The sequence below is a fragment of the Ictalurus furcatus genome, chromosome 7, assembly GCF_023375685.1.
Source record: "Ictalurus furcatus strain D&B chromosome 7, Billie_1.0, whole genome shotgun sequence".
Lineage (NCBI taxonomy): Eukaryota > Metazoa > Chordata > Actinopteri > Siluriformes > Ictaluridae > Ictalurus > Ictalurus furcatus.
In genome coordinates, this window is record NC_071261.1 from 14,489,173 (window position 1) to 14,516,976 (window position 27,804).

The 27,804-nt window shown below is 37.4% G+C and overlaps 2 protein-coding genes across 19 annotated transcripts in view; one reads left to right on the top strand and one right to left on the bottom strand.

The window, feature by feature from the left end:
• The window catches only part of ank2b (ankyrin 2b, neuronal), a 167,221-nt gene extending 157,315 nt beyond the window's left edge, over positions 1–9,906 (top strand). For 3 of the 4 annotated variants that reach the window (XM_053628777.1, XM_053628776.1, XM_053628779.1), the window contains 6 exons: positions 3,928–4,017; positions 4,593–4,676; positions 5,221–5,385; positions 5,473–5,652; positions 8,066–8,157; positions 8,668–9,906. In XM_053628777.1, coding sequence (XP_053484752.1) covers positions 3,928–4,017; positions 4,593–4,676; positions 5,221–5,385; positions 5,473–5,652; positions 8,066–8,157; positions 8,668–8,902 — 846 coding nt within the window. In that variant the 3' untranslated portion in view covers positions 8,903–9,906. The remainder of the gene's footprint in view (positions 1–3,927; positions 4,018–4,592; positions 4,677–5,220; positions 5,386–5,472; positions 5,653–8,065; positions 8,158–8,667) is intronic. The other variant, XM_053628778.1, reaches the window with a different exon arrangement.
• A 1,832-nt stretch (positions 9,907–11,738) lies between these two features.
• The window catches only part of camk2d1 (calcium/calmodulin-dependent protein kinase (CaM kinase) II delta 1), a 90,073-nt gene continuing 74,007 nt past the window's right edge, over positions 11,739–27,804 (bottom strand). For 4 of the 15 annotated variants that reach the window (XM_053628787.1, XM_053628786.1, XM_053628797.1 and 1 more), the window contains 8 exons: positions 26,467–26,501; positions 23,615–23,674; positions 20,797–20,844; positions 20,119–20,167; positions 16,352–16,427; positions 16,166–16,260; positions 14,950–15,181; positions 11,739–13,881 (listed from right to left, as the gene is read on the bottom strand). In XM_053628787.1, coding sequence (XP_053484762.1) covers positions 13,878–13,881; positions 14,950–15,181; positions 16,166–16,260; positions 16,352–16,427; positions 20,119–20,167; positions 20,797–20,844; positions 23,615–23,674; positions 26,467–26,501 — 599 coding nt within the window. In that variant the 3' untranslated portion in view covers positions 11,739–13,877. Of the gene's footprint in view, positions 13,882–14,943; positions 15,182–16,165; positions 16,261–16,351; positions 16,428–20,118; positions 20,168–20,796; positions 20,845–23,614; positions 23,675–26,466; positions 26,502–27,804 lie in introns of all 15 variants that reach the window. The other 11 variants (XM_053628799.1, XM_053628788.1, XM_053628802.1 and 8 more) reach the window with 7 other exon arrangements.

A 27,804-nucleotide genomic window follows, 5' to 3' on the forward strand; every position in this document is an offset into this window, starting at 1 on the left:
AATGTTCAATTTAGGCAATTGTCAGTGACAAATTTAATACATATATCACCAGTAATGTGTGATTTACAAGAATTTGATGTAACTTGGTTGTCTTCAGAATATGGATCACTTTGGAGACCGGAGACGGAACAAAGGCCAGTATCACCTGGTTATGTATTGTCAGAATGCGATTCAAAATCATTGTCATCCCCCACTTTTTCCTTTGAGTCTACATGCAGATGTCCATCCCCTGAAGCACTCAGAGAAATAGAACCCACTGTATCTCTTACAGCTGACTCTCTGATATTTGATGCTGATTGCCGCCCAGAATCCCCTGAGTCAGTAACATCTCAAACACAGTGCAAAGACTCTAAGCCAGACAACAAATCTCACTGGGAAAGTGATGTTGCATTGCTGCCTGTTATGATAGATGAAGAGTATAGGCCAGAAACTGAGATGATTTCTGAATCACACCTGGCAAAATCAGCACAGAGCCAGAGGAATTTCAATTATGTATTAAATAGTTGTAGTAGAACACTGCCCTGCTGGCATGAATTTGTCTTGGAACCAGAACAAGAGGAAAAGATTAGCAAAACCAGAGAGGTACCCCCTCCAGGGATGAACAAAGTAAAGAAAATGTCTGCAGGTGATGGAGATGGCAGAAGTATTTTAAGCATCCAAGGAGATCATCAGAGAATTAAGATAGTTAAACAGGAATTGGAGCTTCAGCACAAGCAGTGTCCCGAAGAAAGATCTGACAGCCCTACCTCCGAAATAGGCCAGCAGGAATTAAAAACAAGGGTAAGCTGCAAAGCATGCCACCCTGGTTTAGTTGCAGTGTATGAAACCTGGGAGAAATCCTATATAGTTTGTCATGACAGAAAGATCTTTTTGATTCTTCTTGATCCACTAACACATTCACCCAGAATGTGAATTCACCCTTAGGGATTGTACAATTAGTATAGTGAATTCTGTGAATGCCATCTAACATGTCCTGAGACCTTTCAAAAGGGTTTATATCTAAGACCTGCATGGTTAATTGTGAAATGAAACAATTCTCGAATGTAAAACAAGTCTTGTGTGATTTGGTGTTCTCAGTACATAGTGCAATTACCCTGAGTGCGCATGTGTCTGCATGAATCTGATCCTAAATAGCGTAACAAAGACTGTATCTGATTTCATGCTCATCCTACCTTTCAGGCTCTGCAGGATAAAGATTCAGAAAAGGATATTCAGTTGAAAAAACAGAATATAGAAATAAAAAATAAAAATACCAGTGTCAGTGAGGAAGACTCCTCACAATTCCAAAACCAAGGTGACACTGTGACCATTTTAGAACAAAAAGCAATTATGTCTTCTTTGACCAGTGAAGGTAACATACAACAAGGTATACGTCACCCAAAGTCACTACATTATATACCTGAGGGAAGAACAGTTGTTAGTAATGATCTGGAAAATGTACGTCCCATGATATCACTCAATCAGTCACTTGAGCATCCAAAGGAAACATCTGGATTATGTCGAATACGTACAACTCCTTTCCACTTCAATCACCAACAATCTCACAGGACAGTAACTCCTGATGTATCCATTTCAAGTTATCCTTCCTCTGACTGCAGAGATGTGATGTCAAGATCTGTGAGAACACAATTTTTAGGCAGTAGAATGTTACCCACTGATCTGGGTTCTGTGACACCTGTGTCTAGTGAATTGTGTTCTAACCAAGAGCTATCTACTAATTCACAGTTATCCATTGAGAAAGAGTGTTTTGAGACTTTTCATAATGTAATTTCTGAATTTGAGAAAACAGTGTCTCCACTTAGTACTGATGACCCAAAGTTTGTCTCCAGTGAAATATGGCCCATGGAAACTGCTTTGGCTCCTACTTCATCTGAGATATCTCAATCTACAAATGAGAGGTTGATGGATGTTGATCTGAAATCCAAGCCAAGGCCTGTCCAGGCAGATAGTTTAGACTCAGATACTGAGTTCTTTGATTGTCAACAAACCTTTTCAGATGCATCTGAACCAGAGCTGAGATCAGAAGAACTCTTTGATTCTGAGACTGTTTACCATGTTGAAGAATCCCTATCTTTACCAAACACTCCAGCCTATGACTATTTGTCAGCCACGCCCAAAATAACAGAAAAGTCAGAATTAGACAGTGAAGATAGCCCAAGGCCAGTATCCTGGGGAAGTGAGGAAATTGATTTGCCCATTGTTCTTGAACCAGAGGATGAATCTGAATCTGTAGGTGAACATGATGAAGAGATAGCATATCCTTATGGATATGCAGGTGAGCACTCCTATGCTGAAGAGCTACCTCCAAGGCAGGGAGGCCAATATGATGAAGACGATGATTCTCTAGGAAGGGTAAGCCTTTGAGCATGAGTGAAACTAGAGTTTGAATAGTTTGCTTGCCAGGTTGAGTGTAGCTGTGCCATGAGTGAATTTAACATACTGACCTGCACATAACTTGACGTTTTTCTTAATATATTTATTAGCATGCACAAATTTGACATCTGAGTGCTGCAACATTGATGGATGACACATAACTACTCAGTACAGAGAAAGTGCCCATGAAAAACTATGAGGGCCTGATTTTATTCCATATTACATTATCCAAATTATTTCCTTTTGATACAGGGAGGGGATGAGGTTGAAGAGCTTGACTGATTTCCACAACAGCCAATTAGAGAAATGCCACACCTCATGCCAAATTAAACTAGACTCAACTGTGGCTCAGCAAAGCAGCTAAATCAGATGCCATACATTTAAATACAGCTTGTTTTCAGTTGAACAGGATGCCACACTGCAACTTTGTCATATTCTGTACTGTAGAGCATAGACTTCCTACCATGGTACCTCGGATTGATTGGGCAGTGAGAGAATTAGACTATCCATGGGAGAGAGGGAAAGGACTGCAGTTTGACAATAGGTGGTAAAATAAAACTATCAAGAAACAAGCTTTTTGGACAATTTCTCTCTCTCCATCTCTCTCTCTCTCTCTCTCTCTCTCTCTCTCTCACATACACACACACACACCACTGTTTAACATGTACACTCATTATCTGTATATTAAACTGTAGAGGGAATGAGTGCAGGCACACACACACATAAACTCCAATCATCTTCTCCCAACAGCAAGGGATTATTTGGAAAGTGAATAACATGCAGGAAGCTGCACAACCACAACTACATAAATGATCATGTTTGATACTAACTTGTCCCACCCAGTTTCTTTACAGGGGCAGGACAAATGTGTTCTAGAGAGCATTTGATTTTGTGCAAATCATTACCAGTACAATTAAAACAATATCTATCAAACACATTTTTAAATTTCTAAATATATATGCGGTCTTATTTGTGTCTACAGGCATCTCATACAAAAAAAAAATACACTAATTTCGATTTTAAGAGGACCTTAAATGCAATTTATGTGAATGACTTTCTCACCAAACTCACCTTCTGAACTTGATTACTGCCCTTTTTTTTTTATTATCCTTTGCCTGTTTTGTGCTTAACAGCCTAAAATTCCACAGTAATGTATATTAACATTAAACAATCCTTATCCAGTATTTTGTCTAAAATAAAGCTGATGAAAAGAGAAAATACTAAAAATGGGCCTCATTTATCCGTCTTTAAGTTGTTTGTAAATGTTTAGTGTTCTTATGCGTAAATTCACACACTCAAGAGCATGAGTAGGACAGGAAAGTTTTTTTCATGAATGCCAAATCTTGTGTTATTTGTATAAACAATTTAAGAATAAATGTGTCTGTATCCACCTTGATAAATGAGGCTCAATGAGAGCAACAAGCTAACATGAAATGCAAAAAGTGGTAAAACAGAAGCTGTGTAGTGCATTGGCTTGGCATGGTGTGACATGCAAGTATTTAAAAATATATATGATTTTTTCCGACATAACAATGACACATTTTGGGTACTCAGGAAATAGCAGAGGAGCTAGGCTTGCTGTCAGATAGTTCAGAGGAAGAGGTGTTGACCACCCGAGTGGTACGGCGCAGAGTTATTATCCAGGTATTTGTTTAGATGTGTGAACAACTGTGGATGGACTGATTTTGCATTAAACTCTGACTTGTTTAAAGATAACATGAGTCACACTTGCTTTGCACTCTATCTATGTACACTATCTATATATCTGGAAACATATCATTTATGTCATACTTGGCCATACATGAGACAAGGCCACTTTTTTTGGCGTGCTTTCCACAAAGACACTACATTTTGTTACAATACATTAGCTGCATCTGGTCTGTTTTCATAATATTGATCATGGTTAACATTGAGATAAGGTAGCTGTATACCTATTGGTGTTAATAAAGTACATTAGAGAAACTGGTAGGTGGTAAATACTAACACCATCTGTCAATAAAATATTTAATTTTAGCTATATTCTCATTTTTAAAGTGTTTTTAAAAATTTTAATGACTCAAATGACTTACACATCTTCATACTTCACACTAATTCACTGTGTGAATTTTAATATATCAGGCAGTCTGGGCTTTTCAAATATATATAAAATGTTAGACTACACACAGACTCTGTTTGTTCTGTTTAGTATCATTGATATTTAGTGTTTTGCTTTTACCTAGGGAGATGAATTTCCAGAAATTTCCCCTCACACAGTGACAGAGGAGCAATACACAGATGAGCATGGAAACATAGTCACCAAAAAGGTTAATTAATTAATAGTACTCATTTTAGTGTGGAGTAAAATGTTAATGCTTTTATATTACAGTGCCTTGATTCTGGTGAAACTACAAATGTACCATTGGAGGAATAAAATGCAACATACAAAAAATATACAAATATTAATTGCATATAAATAAAAAATAATAAGACAAATTCTGCCCCAACATCTAACCTTAATTTTAAGTTTCCTTTTGTATTGACCTGTAAGACTTCCTACCATCTTTCTGGTTTTTATCAAATCAGTTCTGGTATCAAAGCATTTTTTTATGTTATTTTATTCACTTCAGTGAACACTTCAGGTGTTTAATTACACACAGGTAATTACATGGTGCAATTAGTATTATTTCCCTATTTAATACTCTTTATTCATGTGTTGGTGTGCGGTAGCTACATTGGTTATTACACTGGAGTAAAGGTACTGTAATGTTAATTATACCACCCCAAAGTGCATACAGTCTGTTTTTTTTCCTGTTCCATCCTTCCTTTGTCTATACTGATGCGGTTATGTCTTTTGCTGCATTCACACAGATCACAAGGAAAATCATCCGTAAGTATGTGTCTGCAGACGGAGTAGAGCGTGAAGAAGTGATGGTGGAGGGAGCTCAGCAAGAAGCTATCACTGTAGATGATGCTGATGGATTTTCCAAAGTGGTGAAAAGAACAGTAGTAAGGAGTGCTGGAGACCAGACCGAGGTATGTGTGTGTTTTCAGAACATATTTTCTGTCTTGAAAAAGCTTTGATAAGGTCTGCCATTTGAACTAAAATAGGTTGAATTTCAGGTTACGTTTTCTGAACCAGTTCCTGCAACAGCCTCTGAGTTTGAAGGAGAGAATGCCCAAGGTCGTAAAGTAAGCAAGGTCATCAAAACCATGGTGGTGCAGGGTGAGAGGATGGAAAAGCAAACTGGCGACCCCTTGTTGTCAGCAGACCTCCCTTCGGCAAAAAATGACTTTGAAAAGGTTCACAGCTGAATTTTTTGGCATTTAATCAGATGCAGTCTGCAAAATGTGTTACAACACAGCTTTGCACTATGTGAAATAATTCTGTGATTTCTATCATTTCAATCATCAATATTTTGACATAGTACTATTTCCCTCCCAAAACTCAAAACTGGACGATATCAGAAAACATCACTCTAACAAAAAAGGGTTAAATTTAGAAGCCCTAAAGGTTTTTCGCCTTGTCCCTTTAGCACAGGCCTCCAACCATGGTTTTGGAGAAGCCAGTTTTGCTAAATATACAGTACAGAGGTTCTCTAGGACCAAGGTTTCCTGCTCTTCAGGGACACTTAAAGATTCTATATAGAGTGTTCCAGGATGAAACCATTTAGTTAAAGTTATTAGAGGGATCCTCAGGGGTTTTTTAAAGGCTGCATTGCTTTCTATGCGTGTATATGCTCTTGGATTAGAGGGATCCTCAGACACACACACACAGACAGATATAAATGTAGAATATGCTATGGAAATGAGCTTTTCAATCATTTATTCAACAGAAATATCAATAGATGTGATATTCTTCTGTGGAAAAAGTAAGTACACCCTTGGCCTCAGAAGCTAGTATTGACCCCTTTAGCAGAAATAACTTGTAGGTGTTTTGCATAATTGTCCACCAGGCTTGCTGGAATTTGTGGCCACTCTTCCATGCAATATTCTTTCAGTTGCAAAATGTTTGAGGGTTTTCTTACATGTACTGCCCGTTTCAAACTCCTCTACAACACTTCAATGGGATTCAAATCCTGGCATTGACTAGGCCATTCCATAACCCTCCATTTTTTCTTTTTGAGCCATTCCTTGGTGGATTTGCTAGTGTGCTTAGGATCATTATCCTGTTGAAAAGGTCCACTTTCAGTTCAACTTAAATTTTTGGACAGAAAGCCTCACATTACCTTCAAGCACTCTTTGATATGATGCAGAATTCATAGTTGAATCAATAAATGCAAGCTGTCGAGTCCATGAGGCAGAGAAGCAACCCCAAACCATAACGTTTCCACCACAGTGCTTCACAGTTTGCTTCTACTGAAAAGCTGTGTTTGGTCTGTGCCAAAAAACTCTATCTTTGATTCGTCTGTCCAGAGCACATTATTCCAAAAAGCCTGGTCTTTGCCTATATGCTCATTGGCAAACTGTAATCTTGCAAAGGCTTTTCCTGGCATGCCTACCATGCAGGTCAAATCTCTTTCTGATTGTAGAAGCATGCACTTTGACACCAACAGTTGTAAGACTTACTATCAGATCCTGTGATGAAATTTTGGGGTTCTTGGAGACTTCTTTTTGTATCAGACAGTCTGCTCTTGGGCTGAATTTGCTGGGACAGCCAGTCCTGGACAAATTGGCAGTCGTTTAAAATCTGTGCCATTTATAGATTATTTTCCTTACAGTGGAATGATGTATTTCAAATAATTTGGAGATCTTTTTAAATCCCTTGCCAGACATATAGGCATCCATTACCTTTTTACCTGAAGGCCTTACAGAACTCTTTAGATCTTGGTATGATGACACCACACACTTCAATAGCAAAGGGAACAGACACTAGATATGAGAGGTATAAATAAGACAGGTTCCACCTGCACTCCCTAGGAAGGTTCTAATCACTGGCACCCAATCTTGAACACCTGATTCTAATTTTATGGATTTGAAGGTGTGAGAAATGTATGGGTGTACTTACTTTTTCCATGTGACTGATCTGTTTTTTGTTCATTTAAATTGTTAGAGTTACTACAAAATGTCCATTTTATGTGTCATTTGAGAATGTCTGTTTCAAAGAGAATCAAGTGTTTGCTTGTCCAAATATGTCAAAAAAAAGAAACAATTTCCATGAGATGTACTTATTTTTTCCACATGACTTTATATATACGCATACACATACAGGTTACTATTATACTATTTTTTATACTCTATTTATATACAATGGGGTCTAGTGAGTGAAAAAAAATGCTTCTCTTTTGCCTTCTTTTCCAGTTTAATACAACAATTTTCATAACAATTTATATTACTGACAAGAACTTGAGTGAAAAGTTTCTTCAGAGTTTCTTAGTATTTGGTATGTCCTGTTTTTGATTTAATTACAGTATGCACTCGAGCTGGAATGGACTCCAGAAGTTTGTGCAAAAATTGTACTTATCCATTTTAGATCAAATCCATCTGGGTGTCGTCTGAACATGTGCTTTAATAGAAGAGATTAGACATGAGGAAAATCTGGCCTTTTGTACAAATCCCAGATTTTCGATGTTGTCCCAGACTTTCCAACCTCAGTGTAAACTCTTTAAAAAAAAAAAAAAAAAAAAAAAAAAAAAATTGGTTTATTTATTTATTTTTTTAACTTATCCCCCAACCTCTGAATTGCTTTCTTTCACACTTGTCCTATAATGTCCAGGCTTTGAGTTATGCAGGGGGCTTTGACATTGTGCTCCTGCCTCATTTAATGGAGAAAGAGATCATGAAGGAGGATGGATCTATGATCAGAAGGTTGGGATAGTGTTTTGGTGTGATTTATGAGCATAACATAACATCTTGAGTGAATTTAAACTTGCAGAATGTGGCATGAAAACAGATTGCAGACCTCAGTATAACTTTCTGATCTTTAATACCTATTAAGCATGCTTGCATAAGATGTGTCAAGTAAAGTACTTTTTAAAAGCTTCACTCAGAAAACACCATTAGCTTTAGGTTTACTAACAAAAATATAGATATTGTATGTCAGAATTCAGTTTAGAAATAAAATGAAAGCTCTGATAATATAAACAAATATGTTTGTAGCCTGTTAACACCAGCATGGTAAAATCAACCTAATATTGCTTGGCTTTTGACCTTACGAATGTGTATGTAACGATGTGCCTTGATAACTTCACTAGTGTATTTTGTATGTTTTCAGATTATATACAGGAAAAGGTCAAAATGGAGAGCGGTGGAATGCTGATGAGATTAAATACTATCATATAAGTATATTCACTTTTCTTTGTGCCGATCTATCTGCAGGACCCGCATGCATAAGACATGCACTCAGAAGAAGACCGTAGTGAGGGACGGCCAGAGCAAACACATCCACCTGGAGCGAATGGAGGACACTCCAGAGTCCCTAAAACCTGACGACCTGCAGCAGCACCTACACCATCTGCTCCAACGCTACTGCACACCAGAAGTGGAGGAGGAGAAGGAGGAGGAGGCAGAGGAGTTGGTGGAGAGAGAGGAAAAGCAGGACACAAATGACTGATTTTCTATTACCTTTTCATTTATTTGCGCTCCCAAAAACCCTGACAGAATAGATCAGATTGTGACCCATATCCTCTTGTCACTTTGTCTCTCACTATCACCATGACAGCGACTTCCCGTGTTCCCAACCCATTTCTTTTTGTGTTTATTTATGTTAATTTTTTTCCTCCATTGCAAAAAAGGAAAGATTTGTGTGCTAGAATGTTTTTTGTTGATGTGAAGTTTTCCTATTTTTATTACTTTGTGACCAAAGATAGCTTTACCTTATTTTAAATGAACATTTTGGCTAGAAAAGAATCCTAAATATATGGGGGGGGGGGGGGGGGGGGGGCAACTAAACATCGTCCTGGACACGTCCCTCTTTCACAATAACTTTAATAGCTGAAATAACGAGATGTGTAAATATTAGAATGGAAATGGAACAATAACCCAACATGCACTGCACCGTCTACATACATGCCGTAAACCTGCACCAGTGCAATACTGCGGTTAAAGGTGTTAAGATTCATTCAAATTCTGTCCAAAGGCTTTGGATAACTGACTTTTTACTGTCTGTTACTGAGGCATGTTTACTGTTCACCACAAATGCAGGATCACAGTTGGATAGTATTGCGATCATGTTAAAAAAAAAAAAAAAAAAATAGAATGAATGTCATTGTGTAGTTCATCACGATACCCAGAATGAGCTTGAGTAATTTGTATGCAGTATAAATGTAAATTCAGAAAAAAAAGCTACATGCCAGCTTTTAATGTGCTTTTTGGGAGTCATATTGAATGAACGCTTAGCACATTGTTCCTTACTCCTGCTCATTTTCTGTTGGTCCTTCACATATTGTTATAAAAGGTGACAACAGCTTTGCACAGTGGATTCAGTCTGCCCTATTTACTCTGTCTATGTGAGTGTGTGTGTGTGTGTTTCTTCACTATGTTAATCTCCAGTCACAACACTGCTACTCCTCGTCTGCACGTAAGAAAGTAGCAATCATTAAAGGTAACTTTATCAGACGATTCTGTTGCTCCCTCTAATTTTTCAACATGTTCACTAAGATTTAAAGGATAGCCGTTATTAATGTTATTAATGAATGATCATGATCAAAACTCTCTTAAAAATCCTAATGTGTTTGTGGATTGATCTAATTCCCTTCCGTACTAGTTGCCCAAGAGCAAATTTAATATTGAGTTTCACAGCATTGTGAACAGAATAGCAGATTAAGGAAGGCTAAATTTATGGGGGGTTTTTTTCCTTTTTTCATTTGTTATGTTGCAAGTGGTGTAAAATAAAAGAAATCGATCATCTAAAAATTCTTTAGTATTTCACTGTGGCTCCAACACTAGATTTATTCTCCTGTAATAAATACTAACTAAGGGTGGTGTAAATAATAATTGGTCAAGCCAAAAAAAAAAAACGTATAGAATGAAAGGGGCAATTTCAAATGAAGTAAAATACATAAAATTTTACTAATGTCGTGAAAAATACTATGGACTTCAGGAACAGAACACATGAACTAACACAAACTGAAATATTTTCCCTTAAATTAAACAGGTAAAACATTAATTGAAAACTAATTTGTTTTTTGTATTTCTTAAGTGCCTCCCATAAGCTTCCATGTGGCATAAAGTAACTAACTATAAGTGCAGCAAATTTTCCATCCAAGACCAAAAACAGAAGAAAAACCCCAACAACAACAAAAAAAAGTCACTACTGTAAGTTGTAGTGAAGATAAACTGATCTGCTTTTAGATAAACTCTGTAAACTAAAACAAACCCTAAATAACACCACCTCCTCTCTGCCTGTAGGTTGTAGTCAACTGAATCTGCTAAAGCTATGGCAATATCCTTCACACTAACTACAGCTTCAAACTATGATAGTTACAGCTAACTAACACCAATTCTTAATTCTTTGAAATATCCATTAATAAAATCACCCTCCAAAAATCCTTAAGGACTTAAAACTATTAAAACTACACATACACAGTGGTTTTAAAAACACTGAAATGTGATGAAAAAGTAAGGGGGAAAATCCTTTATAGTTAGAAACTTTTATGGTTTCATATTTCCAATTCTCTTGCCTCACATACTGTATCAGGATCATAGCTATTCTACTCACTGCAAAGGTTTTAATATCGCTGATAAATAGATGGCTAAGGCGGGTCTGTAAGAACTGTAAACTACAATCTCTCGCCTTTGGGTTGTGGTGAGTCTTTATCCTTTAATATACCTGTTTATGCCTATAAACAATGGTTTTAGTGAATGCAGTGGTAGCAGTTATATTATCTTATCATGTTTTGTGAATCTGTTAAATTTGATCTAGTTACAGTGACGATGGTAACAAATGTTGGCTCTGATGGCCACAAAGGTACAACTTATCTCAACTAAGAAGGCATGAGTAACAAATAATACCAACTGAATTTTTTTTCTGTTTGTTTACTCAACTTCTTAACTCCCGCATTTTTTTTTTCATTGCCCATAGAGAATGTGTACAAGTGTGTATGTGAACCTTTCAGTGGTCTTCATGAGTAGCAAGTTATCTTTTTATAATGGACATTTAGCATGTGTACTATAAAGCCATTCTTGAAATTTATTTCAAGCTTCAAATGAAAATCCTGTGTAATTTATCTGGGAGATCTGGAAGGGTGCAGCCAGACTCTGAGTATATCTGATTAATAATTAACGCAGCGCAGGACATTTACTGTTTGAAAACAACGGCTGTTTCACGAATAAGCATCTTGTTTCTAGGCTGATGAACATCTATAAAGGCATGTGTTCATGACTAATAAACAAAAACAGCAGCTGCAGTGTGTAAATGATGGATAATAAATGATATCATGTAGATCACGTGCTGGTGCCTGGGGCTTTTTTATTTAACATGGGACACTTTCTTTGTAAAAAGTTTTTACAAAAAAACAAAGGAGGAAAAAACCCCAACCTTTTTTATGTACAGAAACCACAAAATGGCTAATAGTTTTCCATTAAACTTAACTTTTAAACCCAATTTAAGATTAACAACAACAACAACAACAACAACAACAACAACAAAAAATAGGCAGAAATATTTTATTCATGCATTGGGTTGGTAATATGTTTTTCTGTGCACAGTAATATGTTGTTCTCTGTATCCACATATACAAACTATTTAAATTCCTTAATTTTCTTAATCTCAAAATGAATATGTATTAACCGAGAAAAAAAGAGGATGTTTTCACAGTTTATTTATTTGCTTTATCGTGTCCTTTTTAACTGCTCGAGTATTTGTACTTCTGTTTAGTGTACAGGTTTGTGGGATTGGGGATTTTCATCTAGTTACAGCAATAAAAAGTACAAAGGGAACTGGACTAGAATAAAAAAAAAGTAACAAAAATAACAAAAAATTTTAAATGCAAAGCAAATAAAATGGAACTAGATAACAACTGATAATCTTTAAGTCTCAAACCGCTGATAGCATTTCAGACACTGAATCCAAATTAAACAATCATTAATAATCAGACTGATTAATAATCAGTCCCAAATTCAGGTTTCCTCCCAATGCTTTCCACAAACTGATGTTATGAAGCATTACAGTCGATCTTAAACAAAGTTTGAGTAAACAAAGGCAAGCTTTATTTAAATCAAATATCAACTGTGCTACAAATAAATCATCTTTTATATTAATCTGTCAAATGTTTCCCATTTCAAATTTTCCTATTTTTCTTTTTTTTTTTTTTTTTTGGATTTTGCATTGATAATCGTAATAGTTTTTGCAAATATAAATCATTTTCAAACTGCACTAACTACTCATCTCTTTTTCGGTTTAAATGGACAGTATGGAATACAAAGCATAAACCATTTATTCTACTTCACCCTTGAGAAGGGAACCATCACAAGATCATAAACATGAAGTACATAAAAGTACATAAAAGTTGATAAAAGATGTTTCATGCAATACATAACAGCTAATGCTAATTAATTAAGGAAGGTGTGAAAAATAGAGAAAACTCGTTTTTTTTTCTTTCCAAAGAATACCCCCATCAAATGTTAGTAAACAATATAAAAATGAAAACAGAAGCATAAAACTCTCACAACAACTGAATAAAATAAAATAGTTTGGTTTACCAATTATTCGTGTTGATTGATAAAGTACATTCTTTAATTGAAATTTTTACACTTTTTCTACTGTGTTCATGTGATGCTGTGGAAAACATCAGAATAAAATAGCGAACTGTAGGCTAAATGTGCTTCCTTTGTCAGTTTTGCACATTAGTGTTGCTAAACCCATTAGGCCATAGCAACCTAAAACCGAACAAAGCTCGCAGAACTAAGATCACGGTCAACTGTCAATTCTCTAAAAGATAAAGCAGGAATAGCACTTCACACAACTTCACAAAAACTTCACCAAAAAAACAAAAGCGAGCTCATTTGTCAGATTCATAATGAATTTTTTTCAGCTGTATTGCACTTAAAATAGAAAAGCACTGAAACAAGACTGAATTGGCTTTGATTTGCTGCTAATCATATCCTCAAGATCAGTGACGGATATTGTGCCTAGATTACTAATCACTCTAATATGAACATGTCACACGTGCGCCCAGATTCGTCTATGTACTGTTTGACTTTGTATCTGACTGTGTACAGAGATCAAGCATTTCTTTTCCTGATGTACCCACACACCCAAAGATATATCAGCAAGTGTGACGCCCTACTTTCACACCATAGAAAATAGAACATTAAATTATAAAAAGGGAAAAAAAAAATATGTATACATAAGTCTTTAACATCAATGGTTTATGAGGAGAGCGTGCAAGTCGCACGCATACACACATCCTAATACAAAATGATATTAATTCCCCACCTGTGTGTAGGCTAAAGTCCAGCAGTGACGATATGTAAACAAGACTGACAGGGTGGAGAAGTTGTAAAGGTGGGGTTTGAATAAAGCAGACACTCAGTGGCCATCTGACATTAAGTCCTTTACACTGAACTGCGCTGGTCAGGACACCACGTTAACTGTGGAAAAGTGAAATATACATTACAGTCATACTGAGAGAAAAACATGCAAGAGATTTACGTATGACCTATATACAGTACACACACACACACACACACACACACACACACACGCACACACACACACACACACGCACACACACACGCACACACACACGCACACACACACGCACACACACACACACGCACACACACACGCACACACACACGCACACACACACACACGCACACACACACGCACACACACACAACATTAAAACCACCTGCCTACTATTGTGTAGATCCCCCTTGTGCCACCAAAACAGCTCTGAACCTTCGAGGCGTGAACTCCACAAGAGCTCTGAAGGTGTGCTGCGTTTCATGGATCGGACTTGTTTGTCCAACACATCCCACAGATGCTTGATCGGATTGAGATCTGGGGAATTTGGAGGCCAAGTCAACACCCTGAACTCTTTGTTCCATTCCTGAACAATTTTTGCAGTGTGGCAGGGCGCATTATCCTGCTGAAAGAGGTCATGGGGTTACCATGAAGGGGTGTACTTGGTCTGCAACAATGTTTAGGTGTGTGGTACGTGTCAAACATCCACGTGAATGCCGGGACCCAAGGTTTCCCAGCAGAACATTGCCCAGAGCTTCACACTGCCTCTGCCGGCTTGCCTTCTACCCATAGTGCATCCTGGTGCCATCTCTTCCCCAGGTAAATAACGCACACGCTGTCGTCTAGCCATCACAATATGGCCTTGTCAAAGTTGCTCAGATCCTTACCCTTGCCCATTTTTCCTGCTTAACACATCAACTTTTAAAACTGACTGGTCATTTTCTGCCTACTATATCCCACCCTTTGACAGGTGCCATTGTAACGAGATAATCAATGATATTCACTTCACCTGTCACCAATACCACCTGTTTTAATGTCATGACTATCGGTGTACATGCATACGTATATGTATACATACATACATGCATGTATGCATGCACACACACGATATCCACACAAACTAACACACATATACACACAATAGACATCCACACACTCACACAAAACTACAAAATCTCACCCACACTCACTTGGTGGGCACGGTTGGCGAGCCTGAGCGGTGGAAATGAATATTCTGCCACTTGCCGTCACGGCGATGCCACACCCGAGTCTCCTCTGACTGCATGGTGCGAGGCATGCTGTTAGCATCGATGTACTGGGTGAGTCTGATGTAAGCTATGCAGGCAGCGTCTTCTCCCAGCAGGTGCACGTGAGGATTCAGCAAGATGGTGTGGACGGTACGCCTGTGGCTCTTTGAGAGAGCTGAAAACAGAAAAAAGACAAAAAGAATGCTGAATTATCATCAGGCTATGCATTACAAAAATGCTGAAACAACAAGACATTAAATGCTAAACAGGTTAAATCTTCATTATCACAAGCAAGATACACATAGTAAAACATTCATAAAGATATTTTCATTCACTCATCTTTAGTTACTAGTTTATCCTAGTCAGAGTTGGAAATGTCATAACAGTGAACTTTTATTCTGTTGGCCTGTAAACACCTTTTCCAAGCGAATCTCTGGGACACTTTTTTTAATCTTTGGATTGGTGTTTCTTCCATTTCTTAATTATGGTTTTCACCATTGGTGGACACAGTGATATCTTTTTAACTCCTTCTCCAGCTCTGGGAAAGGTCGACCTGTGATGGCTGTTTTCCTGATTTCCACTGATTGCTCATAGCAAACTGTGATGTAACTGTGTGTGTAAACTCTCTGATAAAATTTAGAAACATATCAAACTTGTAAACAGTGGAGTCCAAAAGTCTGCGACCACCTTGAAAATCTGGGATTTAATTATTTTTTTTTTTTTTACAATTTAAAACAGTAAATAAGATCAAAATCAATATTGAAGAATCTGCACTATTTCAGAGTCACAAATTAAAATTAAGCAAATGTGTAATATTGAGCAAGTTAACTCAAGATTAACTAAGACTTTCCTCGAGACTTTCACTGAAGCATCTTTTCAGATAACCCTCGGATGCATTTGATCGAACACAGATCATCAGGTTTTACACAAACTTGTGCAGTACAAGATATTATACAATTATACTAAGAAATGCTACCAAATACTAAGAAATTCTACTTTCCACTACGTTATTGCTGATAGTTTCATTTGTAATGAAAAAAAAAGCATAATACTACTTAACTTAAAATAGCTAGGTCGGACATACTGTCACTGTTTTTAACAAAACATTACAACAGGTGAACGTTTGCACTGGCACTTAAACTATTCAGTGATGGCTTACAGTTTTCAAAGTAGAACCTGTGGAAGTCTGTTCCCTCCACCAGGTTCCCCAAAGCCTCAGGTTCAAAAGAGGTCAGTCCAGGGTCACAGATCTTGCTGTTAAACATAAACAGGGCACAGAAACAGTTTAACTACATGCACGGACAGCTGTAGTATCAGTGGACCGGCGGAGATAAAATGCACTCACGTATAAGCTTCAAAATCTCCATTGTTGATGGCCTCGATCAGCTGCTCGGTCACTTTTATAATCTCCTGCTTCCGTGCTGAAGAGAAAACAAGTGGCATGTTGGTGTGAAAATGTCAAAATGGCTTTTAGGCACGAGTTAAAACAAACAAACAACAACAAAAAAACAGACATAGCCATGCATGTGAGGCTGGATCATGTAATTGCATACACAACAGAGTTACTGATGGATCTACAAAACAGACAGGCACACACTTTATATAATTAACTCCTCAATATATTAATTTTCTATATATTAATCATGACTTCTATGTTAATTATAAGGCTATTAATATAAACGAGGTATTAATTAATTAGACTCTGAGTGAGACTTTGAGTGTTAGTAATATAAATAATGATGAATTTGGATTGCAAAAGTGTATTAGGAAAAGAAACCCTCCTATAAGCACTGCACATTAAAAGGGTGATGGAGCAAAGGAAAAGGAAAATACTAAACAATCAGTTGTTCAGGAGCTTGCAACATGGTGGCCATACTCTGTGTTATCTTAGAAACTGCCCAACTATTCAAATTTATTCTGCTTGTCATTAAGTCAGGGGTATCAGTCTTATCTGTAAAGGGTCGGTGTGGGTGCAGGTTTTCATTCCGTTAAAGCAGGAGCCACACCTGATTGCACCTGCTTAATCAGTTTTTCAATAGACTCGGGTGTGGCTTCTGCTTGGTTGGAATGAAAACCTGCACCCACACCGACCCTTTCCGGATAAGATTGGACACGTTAGATCCTAATGATTTTAATGAGAAAGAGAGCTCACAATAACATTGGGCAGCACCTGAAAATGGCTGCTGCGCTTCCAGGCTCATGGAGGCCCTTAGCACATACATGGAGCATGACTTAAATGACCCAAATTTGCACATTTAAAAACAACCAACAGATAATGTTTTTTGCATTCAAATAGAGTGAGTTTGTAGGACAATGCCTGTTAATCAGTACTATATTAATATTATTGTTCAAGTAGGCAAATGAATGCCTATGCATATTTGTGCACAGGAGAACCAACAGAGGGCATACAAACTGAGGGGTTTCCAGATGCTTCCTTATATTGTATGCACAAGCAACTTAAATAAACATGCTTCAACAAAAGATAAGCCTAATACATGTAGACAACAGCACATCAGTAAGCATTTACTCTAAAATCTGAATCCCACCTCACGTATTGTTGAGTACATTAGTGTAACACTGCACAGCGTACTAAACTGTGAGCGTTGCGATTTTGACTTCCACCAGCAGAGAGCACTGCTAGAACATTCGCCTGAGCAACAACTCATCTAACATCACGGCATTTGCTGATCAGGTTATGCTCAAAATGCATGTAGAGAAGAGAAGCTACTAAACATCGAGACCTAATAAGTGGTGGTGTAAAAACACAAATCTATAACTCAAAATTTACACAAATGTTATGCTTGCGCTCTTTCAGCATGACCATGAGTGTTTCGGTAAAATATTAAATTGACCTTATACCCAACAAAGAATCTTTTCACGTAAAGATGATTAGTAATTATCATTACTCCAACTAATCTGCTCTGAGCTGTGTGAATTCTTGTGCACTCGTCCCTGTGACACTTACACTGGATGGTGATGTGGTTGTGAAGTGGCTGAGGCTATTTGAGAAGGGGCTCGAGGTTAAAGCACTGACCACAACTTTCTACGGAGTTCATGTTGAGAAACGCCAGAAAGGCGGAAAGGGAGACTAACAAATAACCAACCAGGAGCAGTTTGAGTGTGCAGCTACAGCACTCCTCTGCTCCTGGCCATGTGCTAGGGAGGCACCAGACAGAGGAAGATGAGGAAGAGCAGGAAGATAGGGAACAGGAGTAAGAGCGCCTGAGCTTGTAGATTCTAGTAGCATCCAGCAGGTGGTGCACTTGTCAGACAAATAAGGAATGAGAAGGTGACGTATGGGTTTGTGGTAGAAAGGTGTATAGGTGAGTGGATATATTTGCATAGAATTGTCCATGGAATAAAAGTGAAGGGATAAAACAACAGTAAAAGTGTAAGGAGAAAGAAAAAGAAAAGACAAGCATTTGAATGAATGGAATGAATCATTATATAGTCATTAATATAGTTTACTTCCAAGGAACTTGCTGAAAACATCGAAACTTAGAAGGCACAGTGGAAAAATGCAAAAAAAGAATATGGTAAGTTTTGCATACTTTGCTTCCTACAACAACCATTTCAGTCACAGCTTTTATCGTTTAGAATCTGTATGTAGCTAAAGGGATTTTTCCAACATTTTGGCATCTAAACTGACTTCCCAAATCTTTTAGAACGTTTCCAGTGCTTTTGGATTACAAAGGGAAATGTATAGTTTTAACACAGGTTTTCATGTGTCAAGGATTATGGTTCGTTTTTGCATTGTAAATGAAATGTAAACGTATTGAATGCACACTAATTTGGGGACTTCACTTGGGTTAACCGTTTACGTACACGTGTATTGGCATGGCGTTGGACTGGGACTCTGTTGGACATCTGCAATCATGACTAGAGGATGCAATGACCAGAGAAAACTCTGTGGTGAAACTGCACCAAGTTCAAACTCTTATCATATAGTCTTATTACCCCATTTTCTCCCAATCTCCCAATCTTCATGGTACAGTTAGTACTGTTTATTTTTCTAATAAACTTCAGCAATATTTTACTTTGAGTGTTGCGTTTTCATTCAGCATCAATTTTTAAAAAAACTATCAGTTGATTAATCGGTTAATCGGCAGGTACTGCCCAACTTAGTTATCGGTAAAATCGCTCAACCTCTACTATTTACTATTCTATATATACTATATTAAGTGCATTACTATTTAAGCAACTCTCCAAACAAAACAGACAACCCACCACTCTCCTGTGAAAGGATCAGGCTTTAACCAGCAGCAGGCAGTAATTGCTTTGTTGGACAGCACATTGCACAGAAAATTCACTAATGAGCTGACAGAGATTAACACCCTATGACCACCATTCACTCCTACACACAAACACAGAAAATTGCTGCTTGGGGCTAATTTCAATTCATCGTCTCATAATGACTGCAGGAGCAGCGAAAGGAAAAAAGAAAGTATCAGACAGGGAGTGAGATAAGGACTGAACAGGGAGCACTTCCTTGTTAATAAGCAACGATAAGCCTTGCGTCTCTTTAATAGGCCCCTTCACAATAAAGAGGAACAGTGGTATGCTTTCGGTATGTCTGCTATTCATGCATGGTGGTGTCATTATACAATACAGATACATGGATAACTTTTTTTTGTTTTAGAGTGGCATGAATAATTCAAATCGGTAAAACTTTTATATTTACACTGCACTTAATCATGACTCATACTGTAGGTTCAAATAAAGCATACATACAGTACAATGAACTGAAAGCTGTGCCACCAAACCAACTGGCTTTGTAGACAGTTTAAGCACCAGTTTACACACTGAAATCGGCTTGAGCACTAAAATTACTACAACTTTAAATAGTAACACTCCTCAAATTGGAACCTTCACTTAATCAATCAGTCGGTCTAACTAGTTTTTGCATAAAAGCTGGCTAAACAGGGTCAGCTATGATCCCAGGCAAAAATAAGTCAGTGGTGACCTGATGAATAAATAAACCACTAAAGCTGCTGAATGGGAAGATGGTTGTCAGCGATGGTTATTAAATGGAGTGATCCGAAGCATGAGCGAACAGAATGAAAACGTCCACACCGCTAACTAAAAGTCTGAAATGTGTGTAATTTACCATACCTTTCACATCCTCATCTTCGATGGTGGTGTTGGCACTCTCGGAGGATTCCTGAAAAGGAACATTATAATGAACTCAACATGGACACGTATAACGTAAATTAACATGATGGTTCAGAGGCATAGTAAGGACCATTTCAAAATATCATGTTTGAACAGACTTCAGTGCCCTTGATGCTGTTTATCTGTTTATCATGAAGAAACTTGGAGAGACATGTTTTAATATCGGCATTTTCCCCCCAAACATATTAACAATCCCTATAAACAGCTTCTGCACTTTCTGGAAAAGGCTTTCCCTGTGAGGCATGCCACAAAATACACACCCCATGCACAAAATGTACAAAAAGCATACGGACATGCAGGAAATGTGCTGAAAAGTTCCAGCATTACCTCTACCACATAAGACGTAATAAATAAATAAAAACACGACAGCAACACACAGGCATGCACAGCATTCACTATACATTAGAGGGTAATGATGTATAGTATTCTGCAAGATGACATCTAATCCTATTCTGAAGAATCTGCTGTTCTGCTCAGCAGCTTCTAATGAGGCGATGCTAATGGATTTAGGACAGAAACACGCCTTGCCAGCCATTAAAGTCGTTAAACCAGTGAACCCTTTAGGTAAAATTCACAATGGAGCAAGCTTGATCCTAGCAAACCCGTTTATATACATAATACCTTGCTTCCGTCAGTCGGATTGTGGATAACAGTAGTTTGAGGCTCCTGATCAAGAGGTGCAGAGAGAAAAGGAAGAGAGTCAAGAGGATCAGAGAGACAGTGAGAAATTACATTCTCACACACAGAATGTGAACGTGTAAAGCTCACCAAGCATTGCTTTGTTCTGCATTGAACTTTGGACGTCTTTTCATACTATCTTTAAACATATTTAATTTAATTAAAAAGGTTCATTACAATTAAAACCCATTAAAGCATCATCCAAAATACATTATCAGCTATTTAATAGCCAGTTTAGACAAAATGTTACCAAAGTGGACATTTTTAGCCATATCAAAAATAAATTCAAGTATGCTTGATGGTCTTTAGGAAAAAGAAGACTACAGCAGAAGAATGATAAGAAAGCAGGTAGAGGTCATGACTAGAGTACGCTAAAATGAAGCCAGATGGACACTGTACGATTTAAAGGTCATTTTTAAAACCTGATTTCAATGATCACAAGCTGTTTGACATGCAGTGTGAAGGAGTCACAATGTCCAGTTAACTGCTCAAATGACATTTGACTGAGCTTAGTAAATTGACTTGTCAGAAATTGTAGTCGAACCATACAGTGTGAGCATAAAATTACAGTAGATTTACAGTATGTCATCCAGTACAACAATTCAAACATGCAGTGCCAGCTGTCATCAAATACAATTTCTAAAATTGTATAATGTTTGCGTGGCTTTAACGCTGCAATTGAATTGAAAAAATGCAATTCTTTTCCCCTGTTACGATTATATATCATTTACAATGTAAAGTGCTTTAAGTGCCTAAAAAAGTGCTATATACATAAATCTAAGGAATTATTATTATTATTATTACATTGTATAGCAGTCAAGAACACTCTTTAAGGTGGGCTAATAATCTTAGCAAAGGAACTACAGATCAGGACCTGAATATTATTTAAACATCTCAAAGTGACATCTAAACCTTAGAACAGCATGTATAAATGTTAGTTATGAAGTTAGAGGAAACAGTATAATCACAAGCTGTATATATCCTGCTTGCTAAAAAATTACATGCAACTAGAATACACTAACAGTGTGAAATGTTGCTGTGCACTTCTGTTTATCTGTAACAAAAACTCAGACATACTTCCTATTTACTAGAATTAAGTAACACGACATAGCACTGAGAAAGACTGTGGCATTTAGTGAGTGCATTTCCAGAAGTGCTAGCTGGAGTGCAAAAAGCATTGTAGAAAGGAGAAAAATGTCAAAGTGACAGAATTTTTTATTTTTTTAACTTAATGAGCCTCACTAAATAAATGTGAACATGAACAACTGTCCAAAGACGCTGTACTGTAAGTATTGTACAGTGGAAGGTTTGCTTCATCAAAAATAAGTGTGTGGGGTAAAACTTGCAAATTGATGACTAAAAATAGCTGAAATTAATGAAAATAAATGATGAACTGCATTAACATATTGTTGCTCAATTTTTACTAGTGCTAGAGCTGGTAGCCCATGAGTGCACAATATAGCCCATAAAACAAAACAAAAAACCCCACCAGCAAATCAGAAAACATGACAACACCACAACAGCAACAATAACAACAGCAAAACTAAAAACACCACAACAAATGTGAAAACGCCACAGCAAAGTCATAAACATCAACATTAAGTCAAAATTGAAAGGGGAGGTCTTTATTGAATGTCACATGCTCGTTGCTGATTGGCTACTGAGAAACAGCGGAAAGCGGAGATCAAGGATGTTTATAATAAGAGGAAATATGAGCCTAAACGTATCTACTGATGTTTCTATTCATGCTTATTTTTAAAAAGGGTGTTCATATAATGATACTTTAAATACGCTGTAGAATTTTTTCCAGAAGAAACAATTACTCCATAATAATAACATAAGTAGCTTTACATTAAAATCATTTTCACAGGTTAACTAGATAACATACTGAAAAAGTACAATTCTTTTCCCCTGTTATAGTTATATATCATGTACAATCAGCAATGAGCATGTAATGTTCAATAAGGACCTAGCCTTTGTGTTTCAGTTAATGTTGACATGTTTTTGTTTTTGCGTTTTCTGATTTGCTGTTGTGTTTTAAGGTTTGTTAAAGTGTTTTGCACTTATGACCCACTTTAATTTAATCCACACATAAAGCAGTTCCACCTTCAAGTGTAATAATTTGTGAGTAAACAATGGCACAAAATTTATGAAGTTCAAACAACATCATTAACAGAGAGCATGAGGGTGGCACGGAACACCATTATGATCGTGCTTAAATCTTATATCCATCAATCCATTTTCCATACCACCCATCCTACACAGGGTCCCGGGGGGCGGGGGACACGACTGCAGACTATCTCAGGGAACTCTGGGCACAAGGCAGGGTGCCTACCCGTTATAGTGCACAATCGCACACACGCATTTATACACTACGGACAATTTGGGGGAGGAAACCACCGAGAACATGCAAACTCTGCGCAGACAGGGCGGAGGTGGGATTCACACCCCCAACCCCGGAGGTGCGAAGCAAACATGCTAACCATTAAGCCACCTCCAGGCGTGCTTATATTCGAGCCTCAAAATTCATCTTAAATCGTGAGCTCTCTATTAATGATACCGTTTAAACACCAAAAACAGTGAATTACACTAAAAAAAGCCAACACAAACATAATTCATATTTTAATTGTGCCTTCCTGTTTTAATAATTAGTACTACTCTGACCATCACGGATTATTACACAAGAAAAGGATGAAATGCTCAAACAAAGGCAGAAAACATGAGGCATAATGAGATCTGAGACACACAGAGAGAGTACCAGAGCAGGAGAGGGGACTGCCTCTTTAGGGCTGGTGACTACGTTGCCTTTGTTGTTGATCTGAAAGGGGGAATGGATAGAAACAAGACACGCAAAGCTGTCCAATGAGGAAACAGGAAATGGTGAGACCCATTCTGCATATGTGAAATGTGTGGAGCTATTGATCAATAAGCAGTATGTACAAGTAGCTGCTTAGAACCTGTAAACTGTTCCAGCGAATTATGCCTTTAATAGTGTGATGTAAATGAATGAGTCGCCAAAAGGACAGTAACAATTGGTCATAAGTTACAGCCAGCTGAAGTACAGAAAGATAGCTTGGCAACTACACCACAGGTTTTTGTCACACACGAGGTTATTGTCGAAATAAAATGTCTGACTATAAGAGTGTGCCTTTGAAGGTGGTGAAAAGGTGAGAAAAAAAAAAAAAGAAATTCACACCAGAGATGTTCTTGTAATCTGTTCAGTAGTTTCCTGAAGGAAGCAAATAACCTGCCTACATTGTTACATCTTACAGAGACTGGAACTGAACATAAAAATATACCATCTTAAAGAATAAAAAAAGTATCCCATATCAAAATGATATCAGAATCCTTCCCTTCAGTCTCAGCCCAGGTAATTTCACTTTCTATTAAAAGAACAAATGAAACCCTTTGAGACATAAATGTCATATCAGGAAGTGAAATTAAAGCAAATTTATATTCAGCCCTGATAAGCCACATGTTCTGGGCAAGGGCCTGGTCTCTATTTCAGAATGACCACCACCTTAGTTAAACAGATCAACAGAAAGATAAAATTAGAAGAAAAAAAAATTATTACCTCAGTGAGGTACAGATATGTCTAAAGAGACCCATTGCACACTTGTTTTATTGTTCTAAATAGACTTATTTCTACAGGAATTTCAAATACAACCACCTTCTACAGCAATGAAGCTCAAGAGAAATTTCTTATATTAATCTACTTCTGTATAAACTTTTCTATTGGAGGAAATTATACTACAAATTATTTTTAAAAGCTATATAAGAGCTATAGGAAGTACAGGGCCTTACACGTTCACCTCAAAATTCTCACCACTGCAAACTGCAAACTGCAAAATTAGACTTCCTTTTCTGCATTACAAAGTTGAGAAACAAAAACAAAACATGCTCATTCGGTAATCAGGAAATGATTTTTGTATACACAGTCATCAGATCTTTTTCCTCTTTACAAGTACACAAAAATAAACGACAAATTTCCCATCCGTCATATTCTACATGAAAATGAAGAAATCAGTCTTCCATCACACTGGAATACCCGGTCTAAAATGCTTTCATTATCCAATCAAAACATAAATCTAGAAGAAGAACAAGATCCTCCACACTATCATAAATTACTCTCACTGAATGGCACAGGCCTTGATTTTTCACACAGCAGATGTACAACCTTCTGCTACTCATCATGACACTGCACATGGAGTTAGAAGGCAAGTTCTCACCATGAATGAAGTTCAAATAGTAGACTGGTATAGAGCTCATATTACCTTTGCAATCTGATCACTAAATATACTCCCTGCTAGATCACCTAGGTCAGAAGTTCTCAACCTTTTGTAACTAAAGCCCCCTCAAGCCTCCCCTATCATGTGACCCCACCCCCATATTGGAGGAGACCAGGTATAATGATTATCTATTCTATATAAAATCTATCTATAACTTTTATAATAAAAAAAACTTTTATGACTTTTATAAAACTATATAACGGACAGGTATGGAACATGAATGATATAAAATGTTTCTGATTACTATAACTACTTTGAACAAGAGAACTAGGCTGTAATAATGTGGACTATTTTACATGTAAAACATGTTGCATTACAATCGTCTTGTGTTCTAAAAACATTCACATAAGAATGATGTAAATTGGGATGAAGGGCGCGTCTCGTTGTCCATGACATTGTTAAATCTCCGGCTCTCAGCTTCTCACTGAACAGAGACGACGCAGAGAGAGGTGTGAGTGCAGCGGGAAAGCAAGACCTCGCTTTCAGGACAGTACTGGTGACATTTGGAAAATCGCTAAGGTTTGTCCAAGAGTCGCTAAAGGGGTCTGAAAAGTCGCTAAGTTGGCAACACTGGTATGCACTAACAGCTAGATAAAAGGCTAAGCTCCGCCTCTCCCCAACAAAAAGAAAATACAGAGGGAGAGGGAACGTGGGGTTTTTCCATTTATGCACATTCTATGTGAAAAGCAATAAAATATACCGAGTGCACAAAAGCTGCCCTGTCTGTGTTTTTTTTTTCTTAAACAATTTGCACCCCCCTTCCAATCCTGCTCTGGGGCGTGCGCCCCCCGTGTTGAGAACCACTGACTTAGGTCATCCAACTGCTGCTGGTTGTACCCAAAATTCTCTCCCTGACAACCTACGTGCGTTTCCTCAAACCAGTTAATTTTCCATACTTTATTTTATTTGTATTCTTTTATTTATTCCATTTTATTTGGGTAGCCGTTCATTTCTTTTACTTTATTTCTTACTACTGATTCTATTTTCCTCTGTCTACTGTATGTCTTCTGTAAAGCACTTTGTAAACATTTGTTTTAAAACGTGCTATATAAATAAAGCTTTACTTACTTACAAAGAAGGACAAATGTTAGGGGATGAAAGAGAGGAAGTGTAGGGTTGAGGGGGTTACATGAACAGAGATCAGTTGCATGTCTGTCAGTGTGACAGATGCAATGTGGTGCAATGAAATGCAAGAAAAGAAAGGAAAGTAGCTTTTTGTAACCAAGCTAGGAATAAACTGAAGACTTGAGGTTCAACACCATCCATTAGTTTACATCTTTATACAATTTTTTATGACTAGCAGAAAAAGCACTCAACCTACCTTAACACTATCAGGCTTCTTATATGGATTCCCTTCTGAATAAGAGAGAGAAAAAAAAAGAGTCATATAAGTACAAAAGTAAGAGATTTTTAACATTCCCAACCCTCTCATCTCAGTGACCCCAACACACACACACACACACACACACACCCCTGTAGCAGGTGGCCAACTAGGAGTGATCTCTCACTCTCTGAAGCGTGGAGGTGGTGACAGTGAGACAAAAGCACTTATATAAAGGGAGAAATAGCTTTTGATTGACAATGTAATTCATTTAATGCAAATATAGTTATTCAAACTACTGTGTAATTATCTGTGGAAATCTGAGTTTCATGTTGTGCCCACACACACACACACACACACACACACGAAAAAAACCTACAAATATAATAGAAACCCCTCATAGAATTTGTAATGGTTTTAATGGTTATAATGAAAATTGTATTGGTTTTAATGGAAAAGTAATGTAATGGCCCCTGTGGGTCTCTACTGCTAATCTGCTGCCTTCTAATGGTGGTACGTTATGTCTAGTGGATACCATTATGGACCTCCATCCTTAATACTTTGTACTACGAAATGGAAACCATTTGGTAATGGGTTTTAATGGTAAACAACTGATGGTTTGTAATTGTATTTGTAGTGGAAACCATTAGAACTTCTGCAATGGTTTGTTTTTTTCAGCAGGGACACACAAAGCAGTGCACGCACACATGCGCATGCATGTGCACACAAAGATAAAATAAAATCATATAGAAATATAGATGATTTAGAGACAAGTAAAAGTTTGTTTTGTAAAAGGCTACAGAGAGCAATGCCAGAGGTGTCAGAAATACATCTGCATTAGCACACTAACAGCACAGCAAATTATTAAATTGATAAGTTACTTGAGGGCATGCGTTACACTGATTTGATCACAGCCAAGATCATTCCTAGGTCTGACATGAAGTGGCTTTTATAAAACAGCGACAAAAAAAGAAGATAAAATCCAGGGTTAACTAAATAAATAAATCATTGTTAATAATATTCGCTGTAAAGAATTATTCCTCCAGACAACTCAGTCTTTTAAGAGCAAGCTTTGGTTGCTAAGCATCATAATGGACAAAGATTAGCATATTCTATTTTCCAAAAATGGCTTTAGCGTAATGGTTTTATTAGTTTTAAAAACTAATAAAAAAATATTTGCCCTATCAAATAGTTTTAATCCAGATGATGCCACAGCCTCCCATGGCCGGGAATCAACCGGTCGTGCTATCTGTTTGGGAGTGATGGTATACTCTCCCTTGTTCAATCAAAGCTACAGAACACCAGCCAATCATAGATGTCAGTGATCTCGTGTATACG